The sequence below is a fragment of the Lipophrys pholis genome, assembly GCF_963383615.2.
Source record: "Lipophrys pholis genome assembly, chromosome: 9".
Classification (NCBI taxonomy): Eukaryota; Metazoa; Chordata; class Actinopteri; order Blenniiformes; family Blenniidae; genus Lipophrys; species Lipophrys pholis.
Genome location: NC_137639.1, coordinates 17,000,089 through 17,011,864, shown reverse-complemented (window position 1 = coordinate 17,011,864; position 11,776 = coordinate 17,000,089). Strand labels below are relative to the sequence as shown.

Genomic DNA, 11,776 nt, shown 5'->3' with positions numbered 1-11,776 from the left:
CCCACTATGCATCCTGTCTTACATCATCCTAATCTTTGAGAGAGATTGTCCATATAGAGATTAAACAGCATGGGGGACAGAAATCCACCCTGCAGGATACAAATTATTGATACTAATTTGTATCCTTAATCTTAGTGTATGAGCGTAGCTGTCTGCTGCTGCCTGCATGTTTCATTGTTTACATTATTTCTGCTGTTTTATCACTGCTTTTTCTCAGTATTACTTTATAAATCCATGTCTTTCAAGGACTGCTAACATCTGGATTATAGATCATCTACCTTCAACTAACTGATTTAGTCTCAGCCAAACTTAAAAGGCGAAAAAGCAAAAAATAAATCTCCCACAGTTCAACAATGCAAAAGAACACAAAATGCAGGTGGCTGGCATTTAAAGGTTCCTGTGTAACAAGTTACTTTTTTATCGAGAGTAACTAGTAAAGTAACTCCACAACTAAATAAAGCAAAACTTGTGGAACCATTTTCCATAAAGAAAGATGAAATATGATGAACTTAATTAAAGTAGAGTTTCAAGTCATAACATGTAGTTGAGAGATTATTTGGTGACTCTAAGAGGAGTTGATTTACTCACTAAATGCTGCTGTAAATCCCACCAAACAGATGGCAAAAAAAGCCATGGGGATTTTATATAAACTGAATAAATCAATAAGAAATGTCCTCCCTGCTGCCTGAGCTGAACTCAAACCACAAACTTTTCTGTCACACCTCGAACAGGAACCAGACTGAAGTGGCTGACTGGTTGGTGGTGGCAGGCACAGTCAACATCGCTCACAGCTCTCTCGGGAGGCGCTACAGAGCCCTGCAGATCCACACCCACCCTCTTTACAACAGCCACAACCAAGACTTCGACGTGGGGCTGTTGAGAACCATCACTGACATAGAAATGACAGGTGAAAATCCGGTGGCTCCAACTGCCTGCAAAGACATGTTATGTGCCGTGAAACGGTGATGACCTGGACTGGATACTACTGCCTCACAATACAAACTATTACTCTATTACAACAGATCGAAATGTGTTGATGACATCAAAATTCATATTGAGTTAAGTAAAATGTTCAAAACTTTGTGTTCATATCACAATCACTTCAGGACGTTTTTGACATCTCATCCCGAACACAAGAAAACGTAACTGGACCCAACCCATCTTCTAGTATTGTAAGATAAACTAAACATAAACGCAACTACAGTTCAAATGTGACCGTCCTAATAGAGATTCCAGAATTCAAAAGGCTAAAGTTGAACAAAACCATAAATTTTTATATATATAAAAAAAAAAAGGTTAAAAAGAAGCAGGATAACGGAAGAATATAGACTTTGAGTCACAGTGCAAGAACATTGTGCAAAGCCAGAAACTAAAAAAATAGAAATTGGAAGGAGACTTTAAGAGAGCAGGAGGTAAAGCCAGGATGCTGATAGTGAAGTGGAAATATATGAACGAAGGAATGGGAAAGTAGTGCTGAAGAGATTGTAAACTAGATACTGCATGGTTGTATATGTTTCATAACGTTCCACAACACCGCTCATAAAGATTTGAAAAGGCTTTTTCCCCTGAGGTGTTGAGGAAAAGATTTGGAGTTTTTGTGTTCACAAAAGTGCTTCATCTGCTCTAACTGCGGCATTGGCAAAGTAAATATTTGATTTTGCCAAAACTAGATACAGCATAAAATATTCTGATGCACTGAAACCACCAAGGGACAGTTTAAAAGCAAAGCAGCGCTCTAAGGAGATAATCGAGAGATTAAATCTGCTGCAGGAAAGCAGCTTTCTTTGAAATGAAGTCTCCATCTTCTACAGCTCTTTATCCAGCATATGGTTGTGGACTGACCCCTCACCACCACCACCACCACCACCACCACCAACACCACCATAATGCAGGATTACATTTCAGTGTGAACTTTCTGTCTCTATAGGTGGGGTGCAGCCGGTCTGTTTACCCAGTCCGAGCGCGTCTTTCCCTCCAGGCACGGCCTGCTGGATAACAGGCTGGGGGTATCTTAAGGAAAAAGGTGCGTTGCTCTGACACTGAAAGAGTGTGTTTCTACACAACTGTGAGTCATCCGACGATCCAACGGCCTTTGGGCTTCATGGGTCATTCAGACCCTTTTGAGGGAATTTAAGTAGATAACATGACAACATCACTGACCTTCATGTTGTAGCCCCGAGATTCCAGAAACAACGGCTTACAAAGATGGAAATATAAGACGCAAGAGAAGAAAAATGACATCCACCTTTGACATCCACTCAAGGCTGCAGGGGTTGGAGTCAACCCCAGCTGAGGGTGATAGGATGAAGGCAGACAAATACGAAACGCTCACACCAATTGGAAATTCCCAAGTCATCAATTAGCTTAACATGCATGTGTTCTGATTTACAAAGGAAACCTGAGGAGACAAAGGGAAAAAATAATCGATACAGAGGAAAGCGCATACAAACTGGTTATTTCTTGCTGCATGAATGAGATCTATTTCTGACACTGAACAAAAAATAATGTGAATTATTTTCAAAAATCTATCATTTTGACTCAGACATTTCACATAAAATATCAAGTATATTATCACATATTCAAGTAATCAGATAAACTAAAAAGAAAGCTTGAACCCTGCTTATTTGGGCGCAGCTGTAAACTATCCACATAAGAGGTTTGTAAACTAAAGTTTTTACGCAGACAAATGGGACTTCTTTGTTTGGCTGTGCTCACTTTTTCTTCTTCTACAGGCTACATATCATATGAGCTGATGCAGGCTCAGGTGAAGGTGATAGCTCAATCCATCTGCTCCAGCTCAAGCGTCTATAGTTCCTTCATCACCCCTCGGATGATTTGTGCTGGACACATGGACGGCGGGGTGGACTCCTGCCAGGTAATCTCCTCCGGTGACTTCTATGAACCTAATATAGATTTATGAAAATGTTCTTCTTTTTTTTTTTTTAGGTCAGGCTGGTGTTGCTCACCGTTAAGTGTTGGCACAGCCTGTTCTGTCATGTTTGATGAATTGTTGGGTTTTCAGGGTGACAGCGGCGGACCCCTGCTGTGTGAGACATCCAACGGTGACTGGAGGCTGGCGGGGGTGGTGAGCTGGGGACAAGGCTGTGCGCAGCCCAATAAACCCGGCGTCTACAGCAGAGTAACCCAACTGCTGCACTGGGTTGAGAGACATACAAAGGTACTGACGCATCCATCTATCTTCCATAAGCACTGGAGACAAACAAGTTCACCAGTCTGTCCCGGGATGAGGATAGAGAGACAGACAGCCATACACATCCGTTTCTACGACCAGGTTAAAGTCACCAGTTTGATTAGTGTGTATTTGTGTCCTTTGGAGAAAGCCAAAGCACTCTCAAACACAAAAAAAAAAACCAACACTGTGCATGCAAAGGGAAGAATATTCAAACTCTCCACACACAAAAAAAACCCCTCAGCCTCCAAATAAACTGGGGGTTTTCTTGCTCTAAGGTCAGTTTTCACCAATTCCCCCCTGTCTGGACTTGTTTGTCCCACTAACTCTTAAAGTACGGTTCTTTCCTCATGCTACACCGAGAACTGTACTATCATCAGATTGTGATAAATGATTCACAAGGTGTGGCACTGCTCTTCATTTTGGACTTTGAACTCAGGATAATTGTCTGTCTGTCACACATTCTGCTATAAAACAGGTTATAACCTCCTGAGACCCAGCTAAATGACTTGTGTCCAAATCCAGCTCACTTTAGTCCTTTGAGCCACTTGACTTGTCAATCTGTCCATTTCTTTATTCTTTTTTTATGCAGTTTCATAAAACACAGGGGAACAGGCTTAATTTTTTTTGACTTGAATGAAATTTTAAGTTGTTGTTCATGTTGTTTCTGTCTTTCCATTTATGCCACAGGACAAACCAGTAGACGATACCACTGCAACCATGACTGACACCTCGGAAACAAGCATGTAACCAAACAAGGAACAATAAAATATGGATCAGTATGTTTCTGTCTTTGGTGTTCCTTCTTGTTGCCCAAAGAGAATTCAGCCAATGTTCTCAATGGAGTCTGAGGAGTAAGGACACAAATAAATAACAGGTTTATTATAAGAGAATTATATTTTTATTCAGCCACAAACTCAACCCCTTCCATGAAAAATGGATTGAGTAACATTTTTTTTGTAATTGTGACTGTGGTGTAATTGTGACGCAGTGCAAACACTGAGAGTCACATCCCATTACACACCAATGGGCAATGAGCTTTTTGATTTTCGGCATACACAGCAAGAATATGAAAACCCAAACAGTCTTTATTCTCTCTGTGAGGCGAGAGTGCCAACCACAACACTACGGTGTAGCCCTCGGTATGTCTTAATTGCTTTTACTTTTATCACATTAGCTAAGACTTGGGTCTGAGCTGATATTACCATTAGGACAGCAGTGGGTCATCTAATATAGCAAATTTATCCAAATTCTCAACCTGTTTATGTGGAAGTGTCCTTGAGCAAGACACTGAATCACGCATTTGTATCTTGTATGGAAGCTATCAGTGTTGTTTCAATATACTATTTTGTAAGCAACTATTCCATTTCCTATTTAACTGCAGTATAAATGCTGAATCTTAGCCGATGATCCAATACACCTACCCAATTTAGGCTATGCTAAGCAACAAAACAATAAATGAAATGGATTTTAGATATAAATGGAAAGGGTTTTGTGATTTGTATTCATAGTGTGATGTGTGAATGATATGGACCAGTGTTATGGCTGTACAAAGACAGTATGTCTCCAGTGTGTTTAGTCTGAATGGAGTTTTGTAACACAGGAAATTTCTACTGGGGTAACAGAATCAGATGTGTCATACAATTTCATGATTCAAAAGCCTTGAGAGAACTATTTAGCAACAATCAAACATTGCAAAACGCTTACAGCTATTGTCATAAAAATGCCTACAAAGTACTAGCCACATAACATTCTAATATATTAAGAATCCAGACATCATTGATCGCTTTTGACTGATTACTTCATTCTAAACACCGACTTGTCCCCTTGTACTTTTTGTAAATTGTTCTGAAGAGAAGGATTTTAATAGATCAGATAAGAATGCTCTTATATTGCATTGTCGGTCGGTTTAGTTTGAGTTAAATGAGCGTATCTGGTAAAATACATGTGAAAAGTCACGTAGTCCTTTGCAGTCTGCACGCACCCACGCTGTTTAGTGCTGCACGTGAGTGCGCAAGCGCAAGCGCGCACGACTGACAACACAGATGACCGACATTGATATTACACCACAAAGGAGGGAAGTTCACCGGACGTAACCTAACTAACCAGCGGGACTAACCAGCATTTAGTTACGTATTAACTCAAGCCCTGGTCATGGCAGCCGTCAGAGCCGCTGTAAAAGTTCATGACAGCAGTGGAGTTCACATGAGGTGAGAGGTGAGCCTTCAGAAGACACCAAATAGTTTCAGGTGGTGCGCGCCTTTGCCTCCATGCCTTTGTCCTGTTAGTTTCTACATACTCGGTGGAGATAACTATCTTTCCGCACAGCCAGGGAATCACACAATATGTGCTCGGTAATAAGCAGGGTGAAACCGGTTAGCCGGGCTCTGGCTCTCACGCTACGGCTTAGGGGAAGCGCCGAGGGCTCGAGTTACTCAGCAGCCCTGAGCAGGCGCTCCTATCCCGGCGCGAGCAGAGGCGTCGAGCCGCTGACAGTCTCCAGCAGGCGGTACTGCTCCAGGATGGCTCCTACTCAAGGACTGCTCTTCAGACAAGTGAGTTTTACGCAGTTTTGACAATTTAATCTTGTATGTAATTTATAGATTAGCATTTAAAAAGCGACAGTATTTCTGGTTAACGTTGAGAGTTCCAGCCGTTTCTTCGTAATGTTTACAGTAGTGTAGCATTCCATGCTAGGTTGTTTAGGTCGAGCTTTTAGGAAATTGTGGTCGTTAAATCCCAACATGATCGGACACGTAGCTAATCGATCTGCACAGTTATGATGTAAACACGTTGAAAACGTGCAGACTGTGTGTGTACATAGTGCCTGAAAGCTGTAACAGCTGCAGATCGACGCTTCATAAGCTACACACTTTGACATTACTTTGACAGCTGTGAGGGACAAAAGTCTTTCAAGGCCACCTCAATATTTCCTGCATTAAGTAAACGACTTGTGGAACGTTTGAATTCGAGAAAACAAAGTATTCCTGCAGATCAACACTGTACGCTGCGACAAAACACATGCAGCTTGTTTATTTATAGATTCAAGTTTGTACCTTGAATCCTTAAATGCTTGTTTTTTTTACTGTAAACAAGCCTTAGTAATCGATGTTATTGTCATTAGTAGTGCTGCATTTGCAATATACACATTAAAAGATGTCATGTCAACATATTTGGCAAATCAGATGGAGTCCTACTGTTCGCATTTCATAATAAATGCACCAAAAATAAGAACAACACATTAAAAAAAAAAAAATCCCATGTGAGGCACTGCCGTGCTAACTTATGAAACAAAAATTGATCCCAGTTGCATCTTGGGTAAAATATGACAAATCATAGTTATGTGGAAGTACAACAAATTCCAAACACATCACATCATCCATTTAAGTGTTTGATTTATTTATCGCAAGACTTAATGCAATTACAATACTTTACTGCATGATTGCATTTTTACCTAATATCATTCAGTCCAACTCAGTGGAGACTGCAACATCTTTGTTTTCATGATAGATTTCCCATGGAGGTGAAATCAAGTTCATAGATGTAACTAAAGTTCATGTCAGATTGAGTAGGTCCATACACTTCTGCTATACACATTTGGAAGTCTCCATGTCTTTGGTCTGGAATTGACCACTGTTTAAACTTTACTTTGAATGAAATTTTTTTTTTTAAATGTAGCTATAGGCAAAGTATTTGTTGAAAACTTTGAGTTTGTCTTTTGAGAAAGTTGTGAACATCAGATATGTGGTTGTTTAACTGATATCTTATCAGTAAACTGACAAGCCTTAAACCCTTAACCTATTTTCAGTGTTTGTTGACAGACATTAGGTTACATATTTGACTCCACTCGCTGCTGTGACTGGTGGTGTTATATCCTGTGTTGCATAATAGTGTAGAAACCTCTATTTATCTTATTTCGTCATGTATTGTCCAAATAAAAAATGTGCAAGTCCCTCTCATCACCACTTTATACTTCATCCTTCATGTTTATGCAAAGTTTAATGAATACATGGAAACAGTTGCAAAAAAGTTTGAGCAAATCACATGAAATCTGAACCCTAACATAATTTAAGGTCAATTATAAAACCTTGTAATTATAAGAAACAATATTTGTTATTGTCATATTCTCTTCCTTTTATTTCCCAAACTAACGAGTTAATGGCGATCACAGAAGACATGGAACAATAGCAATAGGCCACACTGAAAAAGGTGCTACTTGTGTAGGATTCTTTTTATTTTGTTTGTGTAAATATTGACAAAGCATCACATTCCCGCTTAAATCTCCTCATGTATTGTTAGAAACAATAATTGTTTTACCTCTTTGCTTTGGAAAAGCACCTCTTAGTCCCAGTTAGTCCACATGGAAACCAGGTTGATGCTTTTGTGTTTGAAAATCGAATAAAATATGAAACATGATGATGCCATATTCAGTCACAGTTCCCATCAAATGAGCAAACTGTACAAGTTATTTTGACAAATTAGTCCGTGTGTGTATCTTGACTGTCACCACTACAATCTATGAAGATACTCAAAGAGCAGACGGTTTGTTTTGAAGACAAATTCAGTCATGTGTACTGTTTGCTGTTTAGCTGTTTGAGGCAGAAAGCAGCACCTACACCTACCTACTGGCAGACTCGGAGACCAAGGACGCTGTCCTTATAGATCCCGTGCTGGAGACCATTGACCGAGACCTGAAGCTCGTAGATGAACTGGGACTCAACCTAACTGTGGCAGGTATTTCCTTTCTTGTCAGACAGTGTCATTCCACATATCAAGATATCTTTGTCACGATATATGACGATTTAAAATCTGTATTACCACAGAGTTTCTTGTTACAGCCTTTAAAAAATGTCTATAATAGTCCTGGGACGAACGTCCTTTCTAAATTACACTTGTACCTAATAAAATATCCTTAAGGATTATGCCGAAAAAGTCCACCTCACGTTGTGAAGTAATCAAAGTTATACGACAACCTGCAATAACGACGTTTCATATTGAAGGATATGATGTGTGTTTTTCTCACAGTAAACACTCACTGCCATGCCGACCACATAACAAGCACTGGACTGATGAAGAAAAGACTGCTGGGACTTAAAAGTGCCATTTCCAAATTCAGCGGCGCTTCGGCAGATATTCTCCTCGCTGAAGGAGATAAGATCCCCTTCGGGAAACACGTAGGAAAAACATTTTTTCCAACTTACCTGAGGAGATTGCATGCGGGTGTACAGTATATGTTTGCATGTAATCTTGACTGTATCTTCAGGATTTGTATCGGTGTTGTATGCTTTTGTCGCTCTGTGCATAACTGTCAAGGTCTTGATAAAGGACAGTTGACGGGCCTTGAAGTGATAGTTGTCTTTTCTCTCTGCCAGTATCTGACCGTGAGAAACACTCCAGGACACACAGACGGGTGTGTGACGTTGGTGTCGTCGGATCAGGCCATGGCTTTCACTGGCGACGCCCTGCTCATCAGAGGCTGTGGCCGCACCGACTTCCAGCAAGGTCCACCCAAACTTTACTTCTGTCTTCGATTGAACCAAGTGTTTTTGTAATGCTGTTTCGTGAGCACAAGGGGGCAATGTTGCAATATTACTCCTTATCTAACTCTGCCTCTGATGATCAGGGTCTTCTACAAGGCTGTACGAGTCGGTCCATCAGAAGATCTTCACGCTGCCGGACCATTGCCTCATTTACCCAGCGCATGACTACACAGGTGGGATAAAAAAACAAAAAACAACAACCCTGCACCTCATCTGTATTTACATGTTCACCTCTTCCAATATTCAAGATGTCGATTGTCACATGAACACAGTGATTCACAAGCAGCCATGGAACTGTAATGATATTAATGCATATATAAAAACAGCACAAATACAGGTAGGTACTGTCGTGTATATAAAGTTACAAACAGCTTGTTTGGATGGTGGACATTAAGAAGTCACTGCATATTACTGATGTCTGGTTTGTGTAGGTGGTGTGTCCTCCTTTGCTTTTACACTTTAATTTTAATCTACCACTGAACACTGCGCTGAAAAACGGAGACAAAAACACAGATTTGTACCATTTACGTTTGTATTTTCCAACTGGGAGAAGTTAAAAATGAATACAGTAAAAGTGTTTCGAAAGCTTGAAGCAATGCAAACAGTAAAATGTGAAAGTTGACACAAGTTCAGTAAGTCTGTATGAGATCATCTCACAATGTCCTTAAAGGTGCCAAAATATATCTTGCATTTTGTTTTCTAACTTCTTTGGAAATTCATGAGTGTGGTTCAGAATAAGGTGAAAATAAAGACTATAAGCAATAATTCACTACAAGGTTGCCAGATTTTTGTGAGCACATCTACTCCAAGGATACATAAGTCTACTAATTTTCTTAAAAAAAAAAAAAAATGTATTCAACTTTCAATTAAAATGACTTTACGCTTCAGATAACCTGCCAATATTGTATACATTTTTTGGCAACAAGTGGAGACCGGGCTGCCGGTGGCCTTTATGTCTGCTGTAGACCTCAGATGTCACACTCTTCCTTTGTATCAGGACGGACAGTTTCTACAGTCGGCGAGGAGCGCAAGTTCAACCCACGCTTAACGAAGAGCCTGGAGGAGTTTGTGAAAATCATGGAGAACCTCAACCTCCCCAAGCCATCAAAAATTGGTACCAAAAACATTTTCTTTCACAGTCCAAGCGCCTCCCGTCTTTAAGAAACTCGTCTTCAGTGTCAAGACTTCCAACACTTTGCATTATGTTTGTGTTTTCCTTCTTTTTTCACAGATATCTCCGTGCCTGCTAATCTGGTTTGTGGAATACACGAAGTCTGAAAGCAACTGAGAAGATTCTGCATTATTTCACTTTCAGTCCTCGCAAAACAAACCAAAACACTGGTTACTATTAAAGTGCTTTATTGTGTTTATGCATCTGAATGTAAAGTTGAAATAGCCGTGCTGAGTGTAGCTCCTGACATTGTGATTACGCTTGAAATGAAAATGTGATCGTGTATATTTTAACTGTGCAATATGAGCACTTTTGTAGGGCTTTACGTGAGGGAAAGAAACAGGAATGGTACATTTTTTTTGTACTTTGATTAAAGTTGAATGTGAGAGATCTTTTCTAAGTCGGGCTTTTATGAACTGCAGAATTGAGGGTAAATTTATGAAATGGAAAACTTGGATAAAAATGTTCTATTCAAGCTTTGGTTTAGTATTCATGAATGCCTCACCGGCACAATTGACTTCTTCCACATGGCTTTTTCAGAGAGTCCCAACTTCCTCCAGCCAAGGACACACACACACACACACACACACACACACACACACACACACACACACACTCTGCTCACGACCACTGCCTTTTTGCATAGCAGGAAAATAAAGCTCCACTATTTGCATACAAAATCAATAAGTACTCCTTTCTGTAGCACTTCTTTTCATGACCTCCAGTTTTTACTTTCAACTGTCCATTTCCCTAGAAATCTAAAAGTAAAGACCGTCTGTTGAGGTGTGTCTCTTCTAAGATATGTTAAAGGATGATCTTGCCAAGAAGTAGATCTGCCTCCAGATTAAATAAACGTATAAAAGTGCTGCTCTCATTATGTGTGGCAACAGTTTATCAGCCAGTAATACGGGTTTGTTCAGTTGTGGAGGCCAAGAAGAGACTTGTGATAGTGAAAGAAATCCTGGGGCTTAAAGGAATATATGAAAACTGTTTACTGAAATCTGTAAAAATGAATCCAACTTACTGCCACAATTTAAATTAGCACTGTAACGTTCCCGGTAAAGATTCAAGCCTTAATGGGGGTGTCTCAATGTTTAGTTTTTTCTAATTATGTGGTTAATAACTTTAAAAGTGGCTCTTAAAGATATATATATTTTACTATTAAAGATGTTTGAGGTATTGCCAATTAAAATAAAACTGTCAATGCGGATATGTTGTCCTTTATTGATGGATTGTGTGTGTGTCTGTCTGTCCTCAGCCCAACAAGAACATTAACAGAATAGTAAATAAAACAGAGGCTGGAGAAATTGGAAACTAAAAAAAAAACCCGCCAAGCTCTGATAGAAATTAAAAGGATTTGGACTGAAAACAAGTTGTGTACTTCAGTGACTCGCTGCTGCCCCCTAATGCACAAAAGTAGCATTAAGATTGACATACTGTACATTTAAAGTTTATTTCAGACTGAAAGATGCAGTGTTACACCGCAACAGCTAACTCTTTTACATTAAAAGAAATGCCATCTACACATAAATCACTTGGAAATTTTTTGTAAAAGAAACGGGCGTCTCGCCCACCTTTATCTTTATTAGGGAGTTTTAAAAGTTGAAATGTCATCACCAGGCTGACAGTATTTCCGATTCGTTCACGTGCAGAGACACTACAGGTGAGTGATCTGTGCACGTGAACGAATCGGAAATACTGTCACCAGGCAGTATACTGTCACCAGGCTGACAGTATTTCCGATTCGTTCACGTGCACAGATCACTCACCTGTAGTGTCTCTGAGCTTCCCAAACTGAAGTCAAAAGGTTCCCTACAGACCTATAATGTACATATCAGTGATAAATGAAGCAGGACGACAAAACAAATACTAAGT

General features: G+C 39.9%; 1 protein-coding gene across 1 annotated transcript; it reads left to right on the top strand.

Moving 5' to 3' along the window:
• Positions 1-5,188: 5,188 nt before the first annotated feature.
• On the top strand, positions 5,189-11,266 carry ethe1 (ETHE1 persulfide dioxygenase). Its single transcript, XM_080470991.1, has 7 exons — positions 5,189-5,745; positions 7,780-7,924; positions 8,216-8,364; positions 8,563-8,692; positions 8,814-8,903; positions 9,728-9,844; positions 9,962-11,266. Exons 1-7 carry the CDS (start codon positions 5,536-5,538, stop codon positions 10,006-10,008), a joined length of 888 nt encoding a protein of 295 aa, XP_080327117.1. The 5' UTR covers positions 5,189-5,535; the 3' UTR covers positions 10,009-11,266.
• The last annotated feature ends 510 nt before the right edge of the window (positions 11,267-11,776 follow it).

Excerpts from the sequence above, each read along its gene's own strand:
- ethe1 (XM_080470991.1), top strand. The coding sequence starts at position 5,536 with ATGTGCTCGGTAATAAGCAGGGTGAAACCGGTTAGCCGGGCTCTGGCT. Across the intron at positions 8,904-9,727 it reads CCCAGCGCATGACTACACAG|GACGGACAGTTTCTACAGTC; the intron begins GTGGGATAAAAA and ends CCTTTGTATCAG. Across the intron at positions 9,845-9,961 it reads CCCCAAGCCATCAAAAATTG|ATATCTCCGTGCCTGCTAAT; the intron begins GTACCAAAAACA and ends CTTTTTTCACAG.